Source organism: Medicago sativa, chromosome 2, assembly GCF_051527215.1.
Source record: "Medicago sativa cultivar Bolivia chromosome 2, Bolivia_mono, whole genome shotgun sequence".
In the NCBI taxonomy this organism is placed as follows: domain Eukaryota; kingdom Viridiplantae; phylum Streptophyta; class Magnoliopsida; order Fabales; family Fabaceae; genus Medicago; species Medicago sativa.
The window spans coordinates 32,147,867-32,173,947 of record NC_140750.1 but is presented as its reverse complement, the minus strand read 5'-3'; the positions used below and the strand labels follow the sequence as shown (position 1 = coordinate 32,173,947).

At 33.3% G+C, this 26,081-nt stretch overlaps 1 protein-coding gene and 1 non-coding gene across 2 annotated transcripts; both read left to right on the top strand.

Moving 5' to 3' along the window:
* Positions 1-8,967: 8,967 nt before the first annotated feature.
* On the top strand, positions 8,968-9,074 carry LOC146946299 (small nucleolar RNA R71). The gene has a single exon (XR_015029488.1). It is a non-coding gene; the product is annotated as a small nucleolar RNA R71 (small nucleolar RNA).
* Positions 9,075-20,410: 11,336 nt separating this feature from the next.
* On the top strand, positions 20,411-24,900 carry LOC146946298 (pyruvate dehydrogenase (acetyl-transferring) kinase, mitochondrial-like). The gene is made up of 6 exons (XM_085744432.1): positions 20,411-20,967; positions 22,488-22,746; positions 22,860-23,040; positions 23,184-23,331; positions 23,425-23,638; positions 24,493-24,900. Exons 1-6 carry the CDS (start codon positions 20,719-20,721, stop codon positions 24,549-24,551), a joined length of 1,110 nt encoding a protein of 369 aa, XP_085600558.1. The 5' UTR covers positions 20,411-20,718; the 3' UTR covers positions 24,552-24,900.
* Positions 24,901-26,081: the final 1,181 nt, after the last annotated feature.

Genomic DNA, 26,081 nt, shown 5'->3' with positions numbered 1-26,081 from the left:
CAGCTAATGCATATTTTAATTTGTTTACATTTGTGCATTTTTCTGTCATTTTTTCAAGGTTTTCTGACATGCAGTGTAGCAATAGTTTACTATCGCTGGGGAGACGGTTGTTAACTACCGATGTGAACTTAAACTTTTTTGAATTTTTCAATTTGGCAGTGCTACTGCCTAAATTTTTTTTTTATTTTTTATTTTACTTTATAGGGTTAATTATGTTTTTGGTCCCTACAAAATTGCGACCTTGTAAGTTTAGTCTTTACTTAATTTTAATAGCATTTTTAATCCCTACAAAAAAAATTTACTTATAATTTTAGTCCCTGCTAAAATAAATTTTGTTTAATTATCCTTAAACTCTTAAATTTTTTAACGATTCTTTTTATACAAGTTTAGAACACTATGAAAGGTTCATTTACTAAAATTTATAATTTTTTAACATGAAATAAATTAAATATGAATTTTTTAAAACTACAAAAGTTTAAGATATAAGTAACAAAAATATGGACATAGAAATCAAATTTTTGCGATATTTTTTTCGGAGGACCTTTTAATAACGTTCTTAACACACCTGTAAAAAATTGTTGAAAAACTTAAGAGTTTAAGCATAAATTAAACAAATTTGGATTGAGTAAGGACTAATATTGAGTGTAGAAATTTTTTGTAGGGATTAAAAATGCTATTAAAATTAAGTAAGGACTAAACTTACAAGGTCGCAATTTTGTAGGGACCAAAAACATAATTAACCCTACTTTATATTAGATAGATGTTAATTAAATGATTTTGCAATTATATGTTGTTTATTTATATTTATGGTTGAGAATGTGGATGGTGATCCGGTTGATCGAAAACTTAATTTTGTCGAGATCAAACCGCCTAAGGTTTAAGCTTCCGTGAAAGGTGAAGCTCCCGTTAAAGTTGAAGCTCCCATGAAAGTTGAGGGTTTTTGCGTCAATTCTGGTGTGTCCAATCTTTGTGACAACGAAGTGGACACATTTCATTTTTTTCAACCCGAGATACATGGAAAGATAAAGATGAATTTCTCGGATGGGTGCGTCGACAGGCAAAAAGGGTTGGATTTACGGTTGTCATAAAACGATTTTCTGCAATAAGGTATCCAATGTTAGAATTGGTTTGGGAAAGGAGTGGCGAGCACAAAGTATCGAAGAAAAAATTGAAGCATGTAGCTACCGAATCAAGAAAATGTGAGTGTTTGTTCAAGGTGCGTGAATATGTTGTTAAGGAAGAAAATGCTTGGAAGTTGGCTATTCTTAATAATGTTCACCACCAAGAGTTCGGTAAAACGAAAAAATATTTTGACAAATTTGAAGAGGAAAAGACAAGGATCCATGACAAATGTAAAGCAAGTCTATAATTAGCGTCATAAATTTAGAAACACTGAAAGAGGTAACTTGACAGAGATGCATTATCTATCTAATCTCAAAGTTGGAAGAGGATAAATATGTTTATTTCATAAGAGAAAAATGTGATAGTGATACACTATTCAAGACATATTTTGGACTCATCCACAATCAGTTAAGTTGTTTAACAATTTTCCAACTGTTTCGATAATGGATTCCACGTACAAAACCAACGTGTACAGGATGCCATTGTTTGAGATAATTGGAGTCACCTCAACCGATATGACATATTCGGTTGGTTTTGCACCTCCAGATAAATGGTTGACATTGTCGGATATGGGTCACATTGTTGCAACTTATTACAATAGGCATGTGGTGGAGATAACTAGCCTTGAAATAGGAAATTCAGAGACTATTTTCTCAATTAGAGTTAGGCCTCTGATTAACCCGAAAAGCCACATCATGTGTCTTGGTTTAATCCCAACTCATTTTGTTCTTATTTTTTTGAAAATGATTGTCCACTACATCCATCATCTACGGAGTGGACGATACACAAGAACAAAGAGGCGGCATCATGGACGACACTCATGAAAATTGAAAGAGGAGAGAGACCGTCAACACCCAAAAAAGTTTCAAACCAGGACAATCCAATTTTGTGTGACACTATTGAAAAAGCAAATGAAGAATTTGAAGTTCTTGCGGAACATGAAGATGATTTAATTGCATTAGATGAAATATGACACTTTTTTATCTGTGTTCATCCTTTTCTTTGTCGATATACATCGACATATTTTTTTGGATATATAATGTAACGTTATTTTTTGTGGTCAATAAGTAACTAACCTTTTATGAATTTATATATATATATATATATATATATATATATATATATATATATTTGACCTCTATATTGTGTACAAGACACCGATATTTTACTCGGTTATTAATGTTTCGCATTTATTATAAATATATGTTTAAGTTTCGGCTTTAATGTACTTTACCGCTCATTTTGTTTTATTCTGATATTTGCTTTTTTTTTAAATTATATCAAGTTCAACATGTCTCAAAATGCACAAATTGAAGGCCGTGTGACATATTCCGCTTTCAAGAAGACGATTAAGGTTTTCTTAACCCCGACGGACACTTTGGATGACTTGAAGACACAACTGAACAAATACTTTGTGTTTCGTGGTGAATATCATAGTCGAACTTATGTATTTGTACAACAACCTCATTATGATCTTGGGGCGGACAAAAAGGAAGACATGTGGAAAACGAATTATTATCCTAAGCTTATTGAGGACGATAGTGACATAAGATTTTTTGTTTTGGAGGTTTGTTGAAAATAATGTGGTATATCTATATGTTCGTTGCAACTGCAAGTGCGTAGAATGTTCACGAGAGATTTGATGTCATTTAGTGTAATGTGTTGCATAATGCTTCACTTTTGTCGAATTTCAAACATTTCATGTAACGTTATCGTATTGTCGTATTTGTGTAATGTTAATGAATAATTGATACATTACGTAATGTTATTGTTTATGATTGGTGGTGGTGGTTGTTGTTGTTGTATTGGTTGAAATCCATCTAAAATTGTCGTTTGAAATTACAGGTCAAAGAGGCCGAAAATGGCTTGGATTTATATTGCAGAATGCACAAGTTTCTATTTCTGGTATGATCGGTGGTTAACTACCGCTGGACTGATCGGTAGTTAACTGCTACTGGTTTTTTAAGCATGAGCGGTAGTTAACTACCGTTGAAGGTATTTAAGTCTTTTCCATGTGTGTTTAGGAAATAATTGTTGTCAAAAAAGCAAATTTCTAAGAAGAATACAAGTTGATTTTCATCTAACAATTGAAACATATTATCATGGGCCTACTTGGCTACACCTCTCACTTAAAAAGCATTTGCTTCAATAAAAAGTGCTGGTAATCAGGACTGCACAACTCTATCTCTTATCTTCAACCACAAAATTCAAATTCAATATTGTACTTGATAGATTGGATTCACATAATGAGGAAAAGCCATCACTTTTGAAATTGACTGATAGTGTGGTGAGGACCACAATTGGATTGGCTCTCTAATTATACTAGTAAGGTAAACACCATACCTTCAATCATCTCAAAAGACTGTGAATATTATTCTTTTTCTTCTTTGAATGATACGTATGCTCTATCAAATGTATTGTATGATTTTTCTGTTAATTGATTAAGATATTATAGATACTCATTGGATGGTGTTCTCTTTCTTTTGTGATTAAGGGGTGTTCCTAAAGCTACGGTGCATATTTTAACAGATAAAATAGAAGTAATTAATTAAAAAAAATTGATATTTTTTTTTATTAAAAAAATGTTTAATATTTAAAGTTTAATCAATATTGATTTTTCATCCTTAGCAATTATGGTAATTTAATGAGAACACTGCATTTCTTTTTTGTACAAAAACAATGCATATTTTATTCTTTAATTTATATGCTAAAATATGCATTAGAAAACCATTGTTTTAGTTTTAGAATAAGTATAATTACCTTAATGGTACTTATATTTTATTGAAAATGCTTGATATTGAAAATAAATGGGGAAATATATTTTTGTATGTTTGTGTTATATGCACACTTTACAATTACAATCACAAAATGTTAGGAGAAACCTATAATATATAGTTTTTATTTTTTTACCATATAATGTCATAGATTTGAAATTTTCAATTTTTGACTACTTGCTTAAAAAATCCAAATCTCTTATTAATTGGACCAATTCATTGTTGATTAAAGCCACTATAACTATCTTATAGAATTAGGATTAATTATGAATAAGGAGCAGTTAGGTAGCTCAACTGGTCTGGGTAGGGATTAAAAGAGTTGAAGAGTTTTTTTTTTTTTTTGGAAAGTATAGTTGAATTCTTGAGATTGGCGGCACAGGAGGGAGGTATCTCGGGGTGCCAACCTAGTTAGGATGTCGATGATGCCTCATGATGTCTGTCTTCTCTCCTTGCTTATTGATAGGCCAAACCGCAAGTGCACGGTCTATCGAAGTAATAGTAGTAAGAGAGTATCGTTCCGCTAGGGAGTTATGAATTTAATTAACTTTAAATAACGATTAGATGAGAGTTTTGAAAATAAAGTTTGGATTTTTATGTATAAGAAAATAACAATAATAAAATAAAAGAGCCTTGGGATTATTGGTTCATCCTAATGACAAATCATTCACTAGCCAAGACTTTAACTTCTAATTTCATGTTTTACACCTAAATTTCTAAAGACCGGTTTCCCTTTAGCCCCTCACCTTTACGATGAAAGTCCGGTGAGAGTTTACCCCTAGCGACCAAGCCTGTTTTGCTGACTTGATTACTAGAAGAAGCTTATAAGGATTGAAACTACACATGTCTCAATAATTGCAAAGACTATTTTGCTGCCTTTACAATTATTGTCTAGATTCACTTGTTCCAATATCAAAGCTCCGCTTTCGCTTTATGAATTGACATTTGGGATGATGGATTAACAATTATCAAACCCTCCACTTTCGCTTCTACAGTTTGATAATGGATAATTCATGTTAAAACGGTGAATCTAAATTAGAAATTATGGTTACATGAAAATAGGGTTAAAGCTTGGTTCGATTAGGATTATGTCATTAGACTTATCCAACAATCCCAAGACAAGAAGAGTCTACTCACTAACGTTCATTGTAGACAAAGAAGAGAAGAAGAAAAAGAACGTAAAATAAAAGAACAATAAAATAAAAGTGAACTTTTATTCAAAGAAACAATTGTCACATATTATTTCCAAGAACAAAAGATGAATATTTATGATGGAGAGCTACTCTATTTATAGCTTACATTCGACTTGAAATCTAAGCAATTGCAAGGGCTTTTCGGTAAAACTAAAACAGAGTAACTTGGGGCCAAAGCAAAAGCAGCAAAAGGCACTCTGGAGGGTGGCACGGCCGTGCCACAAGTTGGCACGGCCGTGCCACATGTTGGCACGGGCCGTGCCAAGCTTCTGACTTGGGGGATTTATGTTTTTGTTCCCGAATCTTCGTATTCTTGCTCCAAATCAGCTCCAGACTCCTTTCTTTTGCTCCAAGACTCTTTCCATCCAATATTCATTCCTGAAATATAAAATATGCAATTGAAGTAAAAAGATTCAAAAAGGAAATAATATTTAAGTAAAATCAAATCAAATCTAAATAAAACTAAACTAAATAATACATAAAAATAGACTAAATATTGACTCATCAAACTCCCCCACACTTGAATCTTTGCTTGTCCTCAAGCAAAAGGCAATAGACATAGTAGTAACAAAAAGATATATCATATGGCGACACAATTGAAAACCAATGTCTCTCTTAAGGTTTTATTTCAAAGTACACTAATCACAATCTCAAGTATTCCTTGTGAACCTATTCAACCCAACATCAAGTCTCAAGTGAGTGTGTGTGTGTGTGTGTGCAGTCCAACCCTTTTCTTGCTCCTGTATAAGACAGATATTATGAGGAACAAGTTCTAACCTTAACACTAAAGTAACCGAGAAAAGTCCTTTCTTCATTTCATATAAGAGAGATTGGAATTTATTTAGAATTAATTTAACAATTTAAGCACAAGGGGCTGCAGATTGCTTAGGGGCTATCTATCCTCATAGGAAGTCTTTATGGAGGGGATGTCCTTTCCCCCTAGATTCAAAATCACCCTAAGTAGTGCTGCAAAATTTTTGATCATCTCCGCGTATGAAGTCTTTTTTAGATAGGGTGTCCTTTCCCCCTAGCTTTGATGAATTTTATTTTCTCTTTTGAGGGATTTGGAACTTAAGTTCAATTAGGGAGTCACCACCACATTTAGGAAGTTAGAGAGAGGGTGTCCTTTCCTCCACATGTTGGTGCCATTATCCCGCCCCATTTTAGTTTAACACATTATAAATATAACAATAAAGCACATTATTTCTCACAGAAACTTATACTACTTTTACTCTAAAGACTTTTAAGGGTCTAAGTTACCATTAAAGTTAGAACGTGCTCCTTAAAATACATACTCATACACTTACTCAAGGATTGCAACTGAGTGCTTTTCTCATTGGAGAATTTTTCACAATAAAACAAGATGTGGGTATAGCAAGAACACTAAAAACACAAGAGATCACTTTCATGTACAAGAAACAACCTTTTAAGAAGAGACAACAAAAAATTTTATGCCATAATTTCCATTAGAAACAAGCTACTTAATCATGCCTTTCGCTATAAAAACAAAACAAAAGAATAAAGTTCAAGGGAGTTTGGAAACACTACGACTCAAGACACTTTATTAGGCTCCCCCCACACTTAGGAGAAGCATTGTCCTCAATGATTCAAAAGAAAAGAAAATTAAAAGAAATAGAAGGAGAAGAATAAGAATAAGAAGAAGGAGTAGAAGAGAGAGTAAGAGAAAGAGAGAAGAGATAAGGGAAGAGAGGAAGAGGAAAGCTCACAATTGTTCATTGAGGTCCATAAGGAGGACCTTGAAGATGAAGGTGTTGCATCATCCTCCGGAGCATTTCATTGTTTTCTTCATTTATGCGGTTGCCCCTTTGGACATCATTTCTTAGCCCCGATAATTCAACACCTTGCTTTTGTTGCTCGGTGCTTATCCTCTCAACCTCGGTTTGCATCCATGCCCATCATTCATTGTCATTTAGCTCTTCGACTTCTTGGTCATGGTGTTATTCCTCATGGTGCAAGTGTGCACCCTCTCCTTCATCAAGACTCTGCTCCTCATGTACCTATTCTTTTGCTCGGGATCCTTGAGTTCGATCCCATGATTGCGGGTTGTTGATTGCTTTTTGCACTACTTCCGGAGTCTTCAATTTCCTCTTGGATGCCATGGACCTAGTTGACTTGGTTTTAGTTTGGGTTAAGGTTAGGTTTTTGTGTGGGAAATGTTGGTTTAGTGATTTGGTTGGGGTTTAATGAAGGTTTTGTAGTTTAATGATGAAGATTGGTGAAGAAATTGGGTTAGGGTTTAATAGACTATGATTATGGTGTTTGGATGGGTGAAGGTTGGTTTTAATCGGTGGTTAAGTTTGGAATGATGAATAAGGATGATTTGGTTAAGAATTTGTTGGATTTGGTGGAGTTATGGAGGTTTGAAGGTTGGGGGTTAATGGAGTGTTTAGAGAGAAGTGAGTGAATGGGGAAGGAGAATTTTTTTTTTTTTGAGGGTATGTGGTGCAGAAGCTTGGCACGGGCAGTGCCAAGTTTCTGCCATTTTGTTGGTTTTGGGTGGTTTTGGCTTGGCACGGCCGTGCCACCACAGGCACGGGCCGTGCCAACATTCTGGGCATCCTAGGCTCAATTTTTTTCATTTTCTTGAATCATGCTCAGACAATTACCTACAAAACAACTTAAAACAACGAAAAACAAACAAAATAAAAACAGTTAAATGCGTGGGTTGCTTCCCATGAAGCGCTTGTTTAAAGTCATTAGCTTGATGATTAGAAAATGGTTCATCTATCCTATACCCAATCTTTCAGAAAGGGACAATGGCATCAAACTAACATTCTCTCCCAAATCACACATGGCTCTTTCTATACTCTCAGATCTTATGACACATGGTATGGAAAAACTCCCTAGATTCTTAAGTTTAGGTGGCAATTTGTTTGGAGGTGTTTCAATAAAATTCCTAAACTGGTCATCTAACTTGGAATTAACAAAACCTTGTGTTAAAGGAATTTCAGGCTCATGAGGTGGTGAAACAAATGACTTATCATTCTCTCCTATGCCTTTCTCACCTTGAGGCTCATCACTCTCTATCTCTCCTTCATTGTTCTTAGCGTTGATAACGGAGTTTTCTAATTGTTTACCATCCCTAAGAGTAATATCACATATTTGGCCTTTGGGGTTGGTTTCGGTTTGACATGGAAAGATTCCGGTGGTAAGAGAGGAAGCAACCGCTTGTTGAGCTACTTGAGAGATTTGAGTCTCTAGCAATTTTTGGTGAGTAGAAATGGATTCCACTTTAGATGTAAGCTTGACAATAGAGTCATTCAAAAATCCAATTTGATTTTTAAGTTCTTGAAATTGCTTAGATTGATCCATAACACATTTTTCTAGTAATATTTCCAAGCTGGATTTTTGAGGGACTCCTTGGTTGTTTGCATAACCGGGCGGTGTTGTTTGTTGTCTAAAAAGATTTTGAGGGGTTTGAAAAAAAAAATTGGTTGTTTCTACACCCTTGATTATAGTTTACTTGCTCAGAACCTCTAACAACACTACCTAGTTGGCAATCAATGCCAATATGGCCAAATACACCACAAACTTCACAAGGAGATGATACAGGAACATGTGTGACAGCACTAGTATTTATTTTATCAAATTTTTGTGTGAGTGTGTCAAATTTAGCAGCTAGATGATCAAGGGAAGAAATTTCATACATACCTACCTCCCTTTTAGAGGGTGAAGGAGCAACATTAAGGATGTCCCTTCCGTAGGTCCACTGATAGTGGTTTTGTGTCATGTCCTCGATCAAAGCATATGCTCCTGTGCATGTTTTATTCATCAAAGCTCCACCTGCAGCTGCATCAACATAAATTCTTGTGGTATACAAAAGACCTTTATAAAAAGTGTGAATAATAAGCCACTTCTCTAAACCGTGATGGGGACAAAGTCTAAGCATTTCTTTGAAACGCTCCCACGCATCGTAAAGAGATTCTCCATCTTTTTGAGTGAATTGTGTGATTCGATTCCTTAATTGAACAGTTTTAGAATAGGGAAAGAATCGGGCAAGAAAAGCTTGCCTCATTTGATGCCATGAAGTGATAGAACCAATTTCCAATAAATGAAACCAAGCACTAGCTCTACCCCCTAAGGAAAAAGGAAAGAGGTGCAGCCTTACGGCCTCTTGGTTTGCATTCAAGGTTCCACTGAGTCTTAAACAGGTTGAAATATGAAAATTCGGATCCTCAGTGGGTGATCCGAAAAATTGATTTTGCTGCACTAAGTTAATAAGTGCAGGTTCTATTTCAAAATTGTCCTCAACCGTTGGGTACACAATAACATCGTATGACTCATTTGAAGATGGGATTGCATACTCTTTGAGAGTGCGTTCCTCAGCCATATTTTTATTATTTTATGCTTCCCAAGGAGTTAAAGGCAAAAGAAGAAATAGAAAGAAAGAAAGAAAGAGAAAAAGAAAAATAAAATAAAGAAAAGGTCAAACTTGATAGGCCAAACCGCAAGTGCACGGTCTATCGAAGTAATAGTAGTAAGAGAGTATCATTCCGCTAGGGAGTTATGAATTTAATTAACTTTAAATAACGATTAGATGAGAGTTTTGAAAATAAAGTTTGGATTTTTATGTATAAGAAAATAACAATAATAAAATAAAAGAGCCTTGGGATTATTGGTTCATCCTAATGACAAATCATTCACTAGCCAAGACTTTAACTTCTAATTTCATGTTTTACACCTAAATTTCTAAAGACCGGTTTCCCTTTAGCCCCTCACCTTTCCGATGAAAGTCCGGTGAGAGTTTACGCCTAGCAACCAAGCCTATTTCGCTGACTTGATTACTAGAAGAAGCTTATAAGGATTGAAACTACACATGTCTCAATAATTGCAAAGACTATTTTGCTGCCTTTACAATTATTGTCTAGATTCACTTGTTCCAATATCAAAGCTCCTTTTTCGCTTTATGAATTGACATTTGGGATGATGGATTAACAATTATCAAACCCTCCACTTTCGCTTCTACAGTTTGATAATGGTTAATTCATGTTAAAACGGTGAATCTAAATTAGAAATTACGGTTACATGAAATTAGGGTTAAAGCTTGGTTCGATTAGGATTATGCCATTAGACTTATCCAACAATCCCAAGACAAGAAGAGTCTACTCACTAATGTTCATTGTAGACAAAGAAGAGAAGAAGAAGAAGAACGTAAACTAAAAGAATAATAAAATAAAAGTGAACTTTTATTCAAAGAAACAATTGTCACATATTATTTCCAAGAACAAAAGATGAATATTTGTGATGGAGAGCTACACTATTTATATCTTACATTCGACTTAAAATCTAAACAATTACAAGGGCTTTTCGGTAAAACTAAAACAGAGTAACTTGGGGCCAAAGCAAAAGCAGCAAAAGGCACTCTGGAGGGTGGCACGGCCGTGCCACATGTTGGCACGGGCCGTGCCACATGTTGGCACGGGCCGTGCCAAGCTTCTGACTTGGGGGATTTATATTTTTGTTCCCGAATCTTCGTATTCTTGCTCCAAATCAGCTCCAAACTCCTTTCTTTTGCTTCAAGACTCCTTCCATCCAATATTCATTCCTGAAATATAAAATATGCAATTGAAGTAAAAAGATTCAAAAAGGAAATAATATTTAAATAAAATAAAATCAAATCTAAATAAAACTAAACTAAATAATACATAAAAATAGATTAAATATTGACTCATCACTTATCAAAAAAAAAAGAGTTAAATTTATGATATGAAGAGTTTAGAGTTAAGTTTATTCTCTCTCTCTCTTTACTCAAAAAACAAATAACATTTGCCAATAAAAAAAAATTGAATAAAAGTAGCGGACAACATATAGTTAATAGCAAATCATTTGTACTCGTGAGCTTAGCTCAGTTGGTGAGGACAATGCATAATATATGCAAGGTCCGGGATTCAAACTCCGACCGCCACCAAAAAATAGCAAATCATTTATGCTCCCTTTGAAATGAAATATTAGGAAAATTTGAATGATACATAAGCATGTTAAACAAGATAATTGGTCACATTTAATTTATGCAATTCTACTAAATAAAAAATGAAGTCTATTATTTACATAACCCTCCTAACTAATTAATTGATTTTGTCCACAAATCATATCTCTGAACTTGTAAAAATGGCAAAATTGTTAGGTACGATATCTTGAATGCGGTTCAACCTTAGCTTCTCCATTTGTGCTGGAACACTACTTAATTCTAGTGAAGAAAATTGGAAAGAAAAACACTACGAAAAAACTAGTGTGTGGGTGTGACTTAAAAATGTCCCACATTGAAGGGTCACCCCAACTAGTAAGTGTTTATATATGGGAAAAGTGACCTCCAAGGGTGTGCCCTTGGGGTACCCAATTTTGTGAACGGGTGAACGCTTAAAAAAAAATTGATATATATTTTTTTGTCACTTGAAAATGTTAAATTAATTAATTAATTAATTTAATCATTATCCGTAAGCGCTAGGCGTAACAAATAAATTTGTTACGATCCGACCCAATCCAAAAGCATATCCAGAAACTTCCGGATATATCCAATTAAGAAACAAACCACGTTTGCTTAAGGATTAAGCAGACTTAATCCCCAAGTCACTTGTTTTTTGTTACAAACTCCTCCTATAAAAGGAGAGCTCGCCCCATTTGATTCTTTACACCGAAAATTCACAGTCGATGCTTCCTGTGTTTTTTCCTCTCTTCTCCCTCCGACTTGTTTTTAACAAGTTTCTTCTGCTTCTACTCCTTTCTGTCCCTTCGGTATTAAGAGTGTTCTTAAGACCATAGTCCCTTGGTCTTAAGTTCATAGTCCCTTCGATAATATATGATTCTTCGGAATATAGAGTACTATTAAGATCATATTAAAGAATGATCTTAACAGTATATATATATATATATATATATATATATATATATATATTATTTTCAAGAGAAATGGTGGTATCACCATATTTGAGTGGTCGTAGTGCCATATTCATGTTTTGGAGAAGTTAGAATGGTGGTAACACCATATTTGAGTGGTCTCAGCACCATAATAGAATGGTAATAATACCATATTAATTTGAACAGTTTCGAATAGAGCGGTTACGTACCGTATCGAGTGGCTTCGATCAAACAATTGAGCCATATTTTGAGGGTGTAATTCTCGAACGATTTTTCTACAGTGCAGTAGTTAATCGAACAGTTGTAGCTGGGCTTGTTTTATCCTGAAGGCGGCGTGGTTGATAGTCTACCTTGCACAACTTTGGGTAGTGCCACGAAACGTCTTAAAGAGAGCGACCTGGTCGTGACTCAACCTAGTAACAACTTCGGTAGATGATAGAATTTGGAAATTCAAATTTAACAGTTTGGAAATCCAAAAAACAACAATTTAAGACGTTTCGATCTGCTATGTCTACCGAAGAAGTTACATATTGAGGTTAAGTTGTCCCTAAATACATTAAGGATAAATCAAGCTATATATTCACATCTTTCGAATGAAACGATGAAGTGATTGTTGTTTCAATCAACAACACTAAAAATTTATTTGATGAAAACAATAATTTGTTACAAAACAAATTATTAGTTACTAAGAATATATTTGATGAAAACAATAATTTGTTACAAAACAAATTATTAGTTACTAAAAATATATTTGATGAAAACAATAATTTGTTACAAAACAAATTATTAGTTACTAAAAATTTATTTGATGAAAACAATAATTTGTTACAAAACAAATTATTTGTTACAGAACCAAACAAGTTTAGTTTGTTACAAAACATAAAAAAATTGTTTGGAGCGGAAAATAAAATAATGCAAGGCTGTTATTTTGTTATGGTGAATTCTAAAAGTGTTTTGTTTTTTTTAAAACATTGATATCACGTACTGGTTTTCAAATCTTTAACAAGAATTGATAAACATATGCATCGATCGCTTTACATAATCCGAACTTGTAAATATGCAATATGGAAAATAAATGGAATTGTGAAATTCTATTTATGTTTAAGAAAGAATCTGAATTTCAGATTTCTATTGAATAAGACTGAGTTGACTCAGACTTAAAGAGAGACTTGTGTACCATGCACTCTTGTGGAAAGAGATTGCACTTTGATGGTATGTTAAAAAATTAAATTCTCCTTCTATGTTATTAGTTGTGTGATTTTAATATTTGACATATCAAAATTGATCACGAACAAGTGTTTAATTTTAAACTTGAGTAACTTGGACTTAATTCCAAAGTTATATAATTAAACAATTTTATTTATTGCAGTCAAGATATATGAATCAAAAATTCATATAAATTAGAATTTAGAGGATATGAATCTCTAAACATAATGATATGTGTTAATTTAATGACACATAAATTAGAAATGATAAAATGATATTTTTATCATATTTATTGATGACTGTGAACTTTGGAAAAATAAAATTGATATGCTTGAATGTTCAATTTTTTATAACGAAAATTGAAATTTATAGAGTACCCAAGTCTAAGAACAAAAATTCTAATTAAGAAATTTTTGAAGAAAAGACAATCCAACTTGTCTTATTTTTCGAACTTGGGATTGTCTGGACTATATTAAGATCCTGGACCCCAAGAGAGTTGAACTCACTAGTAGAGCCTATGAATATGTATTCATCGGGTATGCGATAAATAACGAAACATATAGGTTTTATGACCTAAATGTTAAAGTGATCATAGAATTTAAAAGATGTCGAATTCTATGTAAATATTTACCCCTTTAACTAAAGAATAATGGGGGCACTAGTGGGGGCTCTAATGGGAGCACGACATTAGTGGGGGCAAATTAAATTCCCCTTTAAAAATTAAGAACTAGTGGGGGCACTATATCTAATCACATTCATGTAATTAGAAATAGTTATGAAAACATCATACAAGATGTTATAGAACCTCAAGGAGGTAAGAAAGCTAAAATTGCTAAAGAGTATGAACTTGGTTTATACATTGGAAGAAGATTCATTAAGCCTTAAAGAAGTTATATCCTCATTGGATGCTGAATTATGGCAAAAGCAATAAACGATGAAATGAATTTTCTAGAGTCTAACAAAACATGAAACTTGGTTGACTTGTCTCATAGTTGCAAAATCAATCGGTTGTACTTGGATTTTTGAAAAAAGAACTAAAACCTGATGGTACGGTTGATGAATACAAGGCTTTCCTTGTAGTCAAAGGTTTTAGACAAGGAGAAAAATATAAACTTCTTTGACATTCATTCACCAATCACTAAAATCATATCCATAAGAGTACTAGTCCCTTTAGCCGCCGTTTATAACTCGATAGTACTCCAAAAGGATGTGAAAGTTGCCTTTTTATGGTGAACTAGAAGAACAAGTCTATATGGAACAACCTGAAAAATTTTGCAATTCATGGACAAGAAAACAAGGTCTGTAAGTTAGATAATTATTTGAATGGTCTAAAATAAACTCCTGAGGAATGGCATGGAAAAATTTGACATTCTAATGTTATCAAATGAGTATAAAGTGAATGAAAGTGACAAATAATATTTGCACGATCATATGTCTCTATGAAGACGACTTGCTCATATTTGATTTAAAGATTCATGTTATGAATGATGTGAAATCATTGTTTATCAACAACATTGATAAGAAAGACCTAAACAAAAATTGAAGTAATTCTTGGTTTCAAGATTACTAGATCAGAAAAGATAACTTTTTTGATAAATCTCACAAGTTGAGAATATCTTAAAGAAATGTAATTATTTCACCGTAAACTTGCAATCACATATTATGATCCAAGTGTAAGAACACTTGAGATGGATTTAGAAAAACAGAATATACGAGCATCATTGGCAGCACTTAGGTATGCCACTGAATGTATTAGATCCGACATTGTCGATGTCGTGAAACTCTTGTGCAAGTTTACTAGTAGACGGATGGAAAGCATTGCCATGCTATTGAAAGAGTCATGAGAAGACTATGACTCTAAGATTACTTCACTAGGAGTAACATATTGTACTTAAATGGTACAAGATATTAAATAGAACATCTTTCAGATGAATATTTAGCGAATAGTGTTTGCACATTGAGCATCACTAGAGGAGTTGTTTGTTAAAACAAATGATATTGACTCAGTCCACTATGGAATGAATCTGAGATGAGAACACTAGATAAAACTAGTGAAGAAGAAAGTTGTCTAAGATCCTTGCTAGCTGAGATCCCTCTATGGGAAAAACCGTTACCTGCTGTGTTAATTCATTGTGATAGTACCGCGGCTATTGCAAAGATTAAGAATCGTTATTACAATGGTAAGAGACGACAGATAAGGCGAAAACATAGCACAATTAGAGAGTGTATCTCTAAATGGAGCGGTTAGAGTTGATTTTGTACGTACGAATGAAAACTTAGCTGATCCTTTGACGAAAGGACTTAATAGAGAGAAAGTCCAAGAAACATCCAGTAGGATGGGACTAATGCCTATAGCCCACAAGTGATGGTAACCCGACCTACATGACTGGAGATCCCAAGAAATAGGTTCAATGGGTAAAAACAAGTCATGAAGTGGTAGAACATGCTATGAGAGAAAGAATATAGAAAGCATGATCCTGCAGCGAAAGAAGGATGAGGTAATAGTAAACTCTTAATGAGATCTATACTCTATGTTGAGTGGGGTACACAGCTACAGGAGTACCCTTGATAGACTCACCTATACGAATGTGGAACTTAGGCCGGTCCTATGGAATTTCGAGGCAGAATTCCTAGAGCATTCGTTAAAACCGGGATACACGTGCAGGGCCTTAAAATGCACGGGCTTTTAGAATACACCTATGAAAAGGTTTGTGTGTGGATTCTATGTCTGAGATAGAGTTCAATGCTGTAAGCAACTCTTGTTAAATCAGAATACCTTCCACTATGCTAAGGTTCAAGTTGTTGGCGACACCTTTGTATATTAGCAAATCTTATGGAAACGTTTTACTTTATTTCTCGAAACCATTTTGAAGTCAAGTGGGGGATTGTTGGAACACTAGTTAATTCTAGTGAAGAAAATTGGAAAGAAAAACACTATGAAAAAACTAGTGTGTGGGTGTGACTAAAAAATGTCCCACATTGAAGGGTCACCCCAACTAGTAAGTGTTTATATATGGGAAAAGTGACCTCCAAGGGTGTGCCCTTGAGGTACCCAATTTTGTGAACGGGTGAACGCTTAAAAAAAAAATTGATATATATTTTTTTGTCACTTGAAAATGTTAAATTAATTAATTAATTAATTTAATCATTATCCGTAAGCGCTAGGCGTAACAAATAAATTTGTTACGATCCGACCCAATCCAAAAGTATATCCAGAAACTTCCGGATATATCCAATTAAGAAACAAACCGCGTTTGCTTAAGGATTAAGCAGACTTAATCCCCAAGTCACTCGTTTTTTGTTACAAACTCTTCCTATAAAAGGAGAGCTCGCCCCATTTGATTCTTTACACCGAAAATTCACAGTCGATGCTTCCTGTGTTTTTTCCTCTCTTCTCCCTCCGACTTGTTTTTAACAAGTTTCTTCTGCTTCTACTCCTTTCTGTCCCTTCGGTATTAAGAGTGTTCTTAAGACCATAGTCCCTTGGTCTTAAGTTCATAGTCCCTTCGATAATATATGATTCTTCGGAATATAGAGTACTATTAAGATCATATTAAAGAATGATCTTAACAGTATATATATATATATATATATATATATATATATATATATTATTTTCAAGAGAAATGGTGGTATCACCATATTTGAGTGGTCGTAGTGTCATATTCATGTTTTGGAGAAGTTAGAATGGTGGTAACACCATATTTGAGTGGTCTCAGCACCATAATAGAATGGTAATAATACCATATTAATTTGAACGGTTTCGAATAGAGCGGTTACGTACCGTATCGAGTGGCTTCGATCAAACAATTGAGCCATATTTTGAGGGTGTAATTCTCGAACGATTTTTCTACAGTGCAGTAGTTAATCGAACAGTTGTAGCTGGGCTTGTTTTATCCTGGAGGCGGCGTGGTTGATAGTCTACCTTGCACAACTTTGGGTAGTGCCACGAAACGTCTTAAAGAGAGCGACCTGGTCGTGACTCAACCTAGTAACAACTTCGGTAGATGATAGAATTTGGAAATTCAAATTTAACAGTTTGGAAATCCAAAAAACAACAATTTATCTGTGAGTTTTCAATGATTATTGTTATTTCGTTTATCTATCCAAATAAACTGAAAACAACTAATTAATTTGGTTTTATTTATTGACAAACTTAGGTTGATGAGCAAAGGCGTTGAAAGAGTTTTATGAAGGTTTATGGTTTGATTCCAAAAATCAACGTAACCACTAATTTGCTAATATTTTCTTGTAAAAAGATTGATTAGTTCATTGAAAAATGCACAAAGTTAATTTAGACCAAAGGTAAATAATTTTAACAATGACATTTGAACACATCTAACTTCTGAACACTTATTCAACACATTATTTTGTCTCTATTTTTCTCTTTGTACAATCCATTTAGTCATGAAAAGTTCTTTATAAAAATTAGTCATGGATTTTTCGTGGGGTGACCTTGTTGGAGTTGTTGGTACTTGTGTTGGGGGTCTGCTGCAATAACTTGACCAAGAAGAAGATGAAGATGAATATGATGAAGTGTGCACATAAATTCCAAAGATTGTTGTATATCTTGATTGTTGGGAAGATGCTGTTTTCCTTGAAACCTGAAAAGTTTAATGTCTATGCATGTAAACTCAAAGCGCATGGGGTTTCCATACTAACCTTTAGGTTCGATTCGCCCCCACCAATAACTGTATATTGGATGCAATAAGGAATGACCGGCGAATCCCCTTTAGGATACTATGAGTTCCTTGACGTGTATTGCACAACCACATTAAGCGTATCTCCTAACAGTATTTTACAGATTTATGGTTCTAGCAATTCACTCATGCATTAGAGAATTGATGGATGACTTAGAGTAAGAGAATGAAGGAGAATTATGTTGTTAATGCAACAAAATTCTGGTTTCTGTTTTCTGTTGTTTTTTTGTGTCAAACTAATGCCCAAATGTTAAGCATTTATAGTGTATTATATGACCCTTCACATGAGAGAAAACACCCCTTTGATTTGAAACAATGTTATGGTTATTAAGCACCCCTTTGTCAAAGGTTATAATCATATACACTTGAATCAATGCAAAGGTTCATTAAGCACCCTTTTGCCAAAGGTTATAATCATATACATTTGAATAAATGCAAATGTTCATTAAGCATCCCTTTGCCAAAGGTTCCAATGTATATGAATGATTCCCATGAAGAGTTACAACTTTTGGTTCTAAAGTGATTCCATTATTTTGAAAATCACCAACAGGTATAACGTCTAACTCTCTAAGTCTCTATGACACATGTGTGATGTGTCATCCTCTCTAACTCTATTTATTTTTTTGGTAGAAAAAGAGGGGATGAAAACCTCTCTAACTTTATTAACCTATAGAATAACCAAATAACGGCACTTGAGTGATATTGTAGTGTTAATATCATGACCTTGGTATCACAATGTCACCCAACTGCTGTTCATAATCAAATTGATCGACGTTAAAAAAAATTAAAGACTATTTGAATATATTTTTGAAGTAAAGAACTATATTGTATTATGACAAATCAAAGTGTGAAGTATCGTCTAAGTTTGATTATAAGCTCATTCAAAAAATTGTCTCAACTTAAGACTATATTACTATATACGGACTAAATCAACGGTTTTTAAAAAGTTGATAGTAACAATAAAAACTTGTACCAAAAAAAAAAAACAATAAAAGTTATAAGCAACGCTCATGAATTAAGAGCCAAGGAAAACACACGTGAAATTTGTTTGAAATCACATGGCAAAACTGAATGACCACCATTGATGACGATGAACACAAAACCACACCCTAAGAATAACCAAAGAATAAGGACATATTCCTATTAGAAAACTATTCTCCTCCTAATTATGTCAGTCATACGTTTTTTTTTTGACAAAATTATTTCAGTCATGTAGCACAAAGAAATACTAAATAAAATATTCCCCCTCAAAAAAAAACTAAATAAAATATTCATCGAAGAAATTAAATAATAATGGCCTTTTTTAGATATAATTATTGAAATTACATCTAACTCGCCCTTACAAAACTGGCTCGTAAGGTGAGGATTGCCCTCACTTATAAACACATGTAGGGGCCATCTTTTGTGAAATGTGAGCTTTAACACCCCCTCACGACTAGCACTATTGAGCTTGGTTCATTGACATAAATGGTAGGTGGTACGATAGCAGAAGATGACCCAATGGATCTTAACGGATGCTCTAATATCATCTTAGAAACCGTGGTTGAACGTAACACGATCCCATAAAACCAACTTGTGAAGTGATGATTCCCCCACTTATAAACACATGTTTATGTCATCTTTTGTTTGATGAGGGACTCTTTAACAATAATCAATGATCTAAAGTTCAAATTCATACTAAGAAATGTACAACAATAATTAAGATGTGTGTTTGACAGATCTAAGTTAGAAGCTTATAGTGGATATGATGACTCATAACTTATAAATTTATATGAATAAAATAAACTTGTTTATTTAGAACTCTTTCTCACGAGATCATAACATTTTTGTAGCTAAAGTATTTTTAATAAACTAGTTTAAGTATCATTTGTACTTATAGCTTATTACGTTTATCCGTTATCAACTAACTTATCACATATTCTTTATAAGTTTATCCATTATAAGATAATTTTCAACTATCCACAAATTTTTATGAAAGAGAGTCTAAAGAAATCTCCAAAAAAAAATCTTACACATAGGACTTGATTAAGTATCATTTAACTAAGTCGTTAGCAACTACATGATCATCCGATATCGTCTATCGGTTATGTTTTCCCAAACAAAGCCTAAAGTTTTTTGAGAATGAGATTTACCCTATTAAAAAAATCATATTTTACTTAAAATATTAGCCTCCCCATAATCGATTACGAAGAAATGTGTTCGTTTCGATTCGTTTATTTTATCCAACAATACTTAAATAAGATAGTAACAGATCTCTTTCATCGTAATAAGATGTCATATGTTTGAATTAAACATTGACCTTACATAATCATACCTTATTCGAGGGATGAGTCTCTGCATTGCACACAGAAGATATTCGGTTTACACAAAAAAAAAAAGACAACAAAAGTTTTTATAAACAAAAATATTAAATATAAACTTTTTTGCATTTAAAAAACATTAAAATTATTTTTTAAAATCATTATTAAAAAATTTCCAAAGCATGTGCTAATTATTTCAAGAAAACGGGTTTATAAACACATCATGTAACTGTCATAAGCTTATCCCACAAATCATCAATTCTCAACAAAAGATAGCAATTCACATTTCCCACTTTGCGGCAAAACCAAAGTCTCAATCTTTTCATCTCTCATCTATGATCATAACTATATACTTTTCTTCCATTCACTATCACAATTCATTATTATTACTCAAATTATAGTACAATTTCTCTCTCTTTCTTCAACATGGTTGTTATTGTTATTGTTACTGTTACTTGTTAGTTTCAGATTCTGTTTTTCTGTTAAAATTACATGTTCAAATTCCTTGGTTAGAAGAAAGAAAGAAAAAAAAAGAACATTTTTTTTAACCATGGCTGCAAAGAAAGCCATTGAAACATTCTCCAAAAGCTTGATAGAAGAAGTACACAAGTGGGGTTGTTTCAAACAAACAGGTGTGAGTTTAAGATACATGATGGATTTTGGTTCTAAACCAACTCCAAAGAATTTGTTGATTTCTGCACAGTTTCTTCATAAGGAACTTGCCATTAGAATTGCTAGAAGAGCTGTTGAACTAGAAAGGCTTCCTTGTGATTTGTCACAAAAACCAGCTGTTTTGAAGGTACCCTTTTGGTTTTTTTATGAAATGAAATAATGGGTTGTTGTTAATTTTCTATTTGTGTTGATTTTATTTTTAAGTGTAATTATGATTCTTTGATCTTATCTGTTTATGTTGAAATGAGTTTTGGATGTTTCTTGCAAGTTTCAATTACTTGTAGTGTTATTTTGCTAATTAGTGTTTTTAAGGTTTATTGCAAGCTATGAAGCACAGACACTGCTTGGATTAGGCGTGTCCCAGTGTCGGAAACGTGTCGTATCCAACACCGACACGACACCGACACATATAATTACGCTGAATCATGTGATTTTCTCAAATTATTAGTAGTCGGTGTGTTAGTGTCCATGTCTGTATTTGTGCTATGTCCATGTCTATAAACCAAGCTATGAAGAACTGACACTATTCGGATTAGGCATGTCCCGGTCTCGGACATGTGTCGTATCTGATACCAACACGACACTGACACATAATTACGCTTAATTATATGATTTTCTCAAATTATTAACGGTGCTGGCGTGTCAGTGTATGTGACCGTATCTGTGCTTCATAGGCAAGTTTCAATTATTTGTAGTGTTACTTTGTTAATATTAGTTTTTTTATGTTGCTTGCAAGTTTGAGTTATTTGTAATGTTATTTTGTTTGTTTTAGTGTTTTGGTTTTGGACGTATCTTGCAATCATTAAATTGATTGAATTTTAATATTAATAAAAAAGTGGTTTTGGGGATTAGCATTAAGAATATATAATGTAGATTATTGCTTTAGGTTTCTACTTTTTAATATTTGTGGATAACGAACATGTCATGTTAAACCATATTTGCAATTGGCTTGGTTTATAAGCATGTGAACATGTTCTGTTGTGTTTCAATGTGTACAATGTTTATTCTTTTAGAATTGTTTAAGAGAACATTTTTTTAAACAGAAAACTTCACCAACATTAAAACTTGAATGTTAACAATGCGAGAATGCATTGCAATTTTTAATTCGAAGAAATGAACTTAATAACGTGTTCTTAGAGTTAAAAATAGATTATCCAGAACAACCAAGCAATCAAAAATAATAATCCGCAGATCTCTGTTTCGGAAAATAGAAATTTCCTGCTATTAAATTCAGTTATTCTTTATAATGACAGATACTATAACTCATTAGGACTGAGATCCTGTTTTAGGATCCTGAGTTCCTGAAAATGTGAGCTTTATGGTCATGGCTTTATATAGCAGTCATGGTAATAGTTGCGGCCACGTCATGATTCTCGATATTGAGGAAAATCAAAGTCAAATGCGGCATTGTTGCCTAAATCACGAACACATTTCAGTTTCGTCAATATTAAAAACTGTTATGCTGTGCCTAATTTCACAGTCGTGACTCGTAGGCCTTTATTTAAAACTGTATATGATGCTCTTGGATCGGTGTAGGTTTTAACATGTGCTATATGGCATTTTAGCGATATAGGCAGAATGGCTCTTTGTAAAATTGATTTTTTGAAATGTCTATTGAATGTTTGTGCTACATTTTTTTGATTGTAGGTTAGAGATTGGTACTTGGATTCGTTCCGCGATATTAGATCCTTTTCTGAGATCAAGAACATGAATGATGAAAAGGAGTTCACTGAAGTGATCAAAGCCATAAAAGTGAGACACAACAATGTGGTACCTACAATGGCCTTAGGTGTTCAGCAGTTGAAAAAAGATGTGGACCCAAAGATTATTAATCAAGATTTTGTTGAGATTCATCAGTTCCTAGATCGTTTTTACATGTCAAGAATCGGAATCCGAATGCTTATAGGTTAGTTCCTTGACTGTTTTAATTTTCTGCAACATTTTTTCGTTTTAAATCTGTGTGGTCGCACTATACACCGTTACCTTATTATGCGTGTTTTTCATTTTTGTTGGATTCAGGGCAGCATGTTGAGTTGCACAGTCCAAATCCTCCTCCTCATGTCGTAGGTTATATACATACAAGAATGTCTCCGGTGGAGGTAGCAAGGAATGCCAGTGACGATGCTCGCTCAATATGTTCTCGTCAATATGGAAGTGCCCCTGACGTACATATCTACGGCGATCCTGATTTTACTTTTCCGTGAGTTACATACTTTTTACTTCCATGAATTCATTTGTTTATGTTTTATGCTAGGAGTGGTTATTATCTCATAACAATTTTAAACTGTACTCATGAAGTTATTTTCTGTTCTGTTATTTAAAATAGATATGTTTTTACAATAGGTATGTTCCAGCTCACTTGCATCTTATGGTATTTGAGTTGGTTAAGAACTCTTTGCGTGCTGTTGAAGAGCGTTATATGAATTCCGACAAAGATCCACCTCCCATAAGAATAATAGTTGCTGATGGATTAGAGGATGTTACCATAAAGGTAACCTTTGTTAACCATTATGATGCATCGGTTCTTTTCACTTGCTATTATCATGATTCTTTGTTAAAGCAGTTGGTCTAATTGGCATTGTAGATTTCGGATGAGGGAGGTGGAATACCAAGAAGTGGTCTGCGAAAGATTTTTACATATCTGTATAGTACTGCTAGAAATCCATTGGATGAGCATGCGGATCTTGGAGTTGGCGATAATGTGACAATGGCTGGATATGGATATGGTCTTCCTATTAGTCGTCTATATGCTCGGTATTTTGGTGGCGATCTTCAAATAATCTCTATGGAAAATTATGGTGAGTAAACTTTTTAATTCATTACAATAGAATATATTTCCTTTTGTATCCATTGTTATCAATCGTGTGGCTTGTTCAAATTCCGCTACACAATCGTTCTATAGTGCTGTTATAACCACTATTTGGCAATACATTATACTATATATAAATAACGTATTGCATAACAATAAGGATTTGTTCAATTTCTGCTACGCTATAGCGCTATAACCGTTATTTGACAACTGTTTGTATCTATTCTCCCCTTAGCATAAAGGAGAGAGATTTGAGATATGAGATCTGATTGAAGATTGATATGATAATCTCTTTTGTCATTTTCTTAGTTAGAGATCCTTTTGACCTTCTACAAGAATAATTACTACTTTTATCAATTTGTCAAATAAAATATCATTCTTTCTTTAGGACTTTGTGAGGTTCTATTTTGCTGAGGTTTTATCTTCTCAGAATTAGCATACTTTTACATCTTGCCAATATAAGTCTTGTTTGGATTCGCTTATTTTAGTTTATCTACTAAAATAAGCACTTGCGAGACTGTTTGAGAGAACTTATAGACACAACTTATGACACGTTCATAAGTTGTTTTTACTTCAGTTTATGTCCATACTCTTATAGCTTATATAAAAACGATTTGACTTTATTATATCTTTTCTTCTAGATATAGCTTATACATAAGCACATGCACGAGAACTACTTATGTTATAAGCACTTTATGCAAACAGGGTCATATATTGTATAAAGTTTTAGAGTAGTTGTTTGTTATTATAATATATTTTTTGACTTGTTTTGTTTACTTTTTTTACTTTTTCTTTCATGTTAAACAATAAAGTATTCTGATATGATCTTTGGTTTCTTTGTAGGGACTGATGCTTATCTACATCTGTCACGTTTGGGAGATTCACAAGAGCCATTACCTTGAAATTAGGTTGTTTACTTACTTTTCAGTCACACTCAAGAGGCACAGTTTGCAACATTAAAGAAAGAACGTGGTAGGAAAATCACATTAAAAAAAGGACCATGTGTTGGCATTTTTTTCATAGTTCTAATAATAACTTGAGAAATTTCTTGTAAATAATTTATACATAAGATTGTTTTTAGTAAAGGTCCTTGTTTAGAATGAATAAGGAAATTGATGTATATGGAGACCCATCTCTATGTGGTCCTGAAAAAAAATCCAATCCAATGAACCACTCAGTGTAACTTCTTTTTCATACTCAGTAATCAAGATCACTATTGCAGTAAGAGAATGAAAGGAATTAAATTTGATATATTTTTTTTGTTCTAAATTTTAATCATTTAATTACACATTTTTTTCCGACATGTTCATTTAATTACACATGAATAGTCATAATTAATACCCATCAGAAAGGAAAAAAAAAGTCATAATTAAGGAAAATAAACAATACACTGCTCAATTTTTTTCTATTAACTCTCCAGAAGACCATAGTAATCTGGAGTTCGGTTGGAGTAAGTAAAAGTTGATCAAGAATTGTTTTCATTTCTTCCGAATGGTTCGTCCTATGAAAAGCTCATTAATCGCTTGATCAAATGCACTACTTCATCTTTGAATGTGACATTTGAACCTTCTCTTGTTTTCTTCAACATGTCCTCTTCCTCCTGGTCCCTCCCTCCCACCCACTTTCGTGTCCAAACACTGTTCCACTAGCTTAGCTTTTTCCTATTTTCTCTAATATCAAATAATTAAAAAGTTATTACCTCAAAAAAAAAAATATAAAGTATATCTTTTTACTCGTTTTCTCACTTTTATTTGATAGAAATTTGTTAATGGTTAATTTGGTAAGGAGAGGGGGGATTTATTAGTAGCAAGGATTGAATTTTAAATTTCACGCAAATTTCACGCTTCATCCCGGAGATAATTTTTTTTCTTTATTTATTTTCAAAATGAAATAGAGGCTTTTAGTATTTGGTTCAGCGTTGAAGTGTGATTGAAGCACATAAGGTCAAGTTTGTGTGTGTTAACAAGTAAAACTACACGATTTTACGTTCTAGGTGTGAAATTTGTGTTAAATTAAAACTCAAAGTGATTTCACATCAAGTTAACTCTTGTAACATTGGTTAAAATGAGGTAAAGTCGAGTAGAATCGGAAGAAATCAACTCGATTTTATCCAAATTTTACTTTATTTTGAAGAATTTTTTTTTTTTGGGATGATTTTAACTTTTAACAACTTTAGAAACTTATCTTCTTTTTTTTTTAATGACAATTTAGAAACTCATCAAACATTTGATAGTTTTTTTTTATGATTTTAATATTATTTGAAAATAAGTAAACTGGTATAAGTTTATGAGAAGATTCCACCTTAACAAAACAAGTTGACGTAAAAACTCAAGTAAGACAAACTTGCTTAGTGTACATAAATTTGGACCTTTGGTGTTTTGCATGGTATCGTGCCAATTGGAAAGTTCCTACCAAAAATCACTAATAATAAT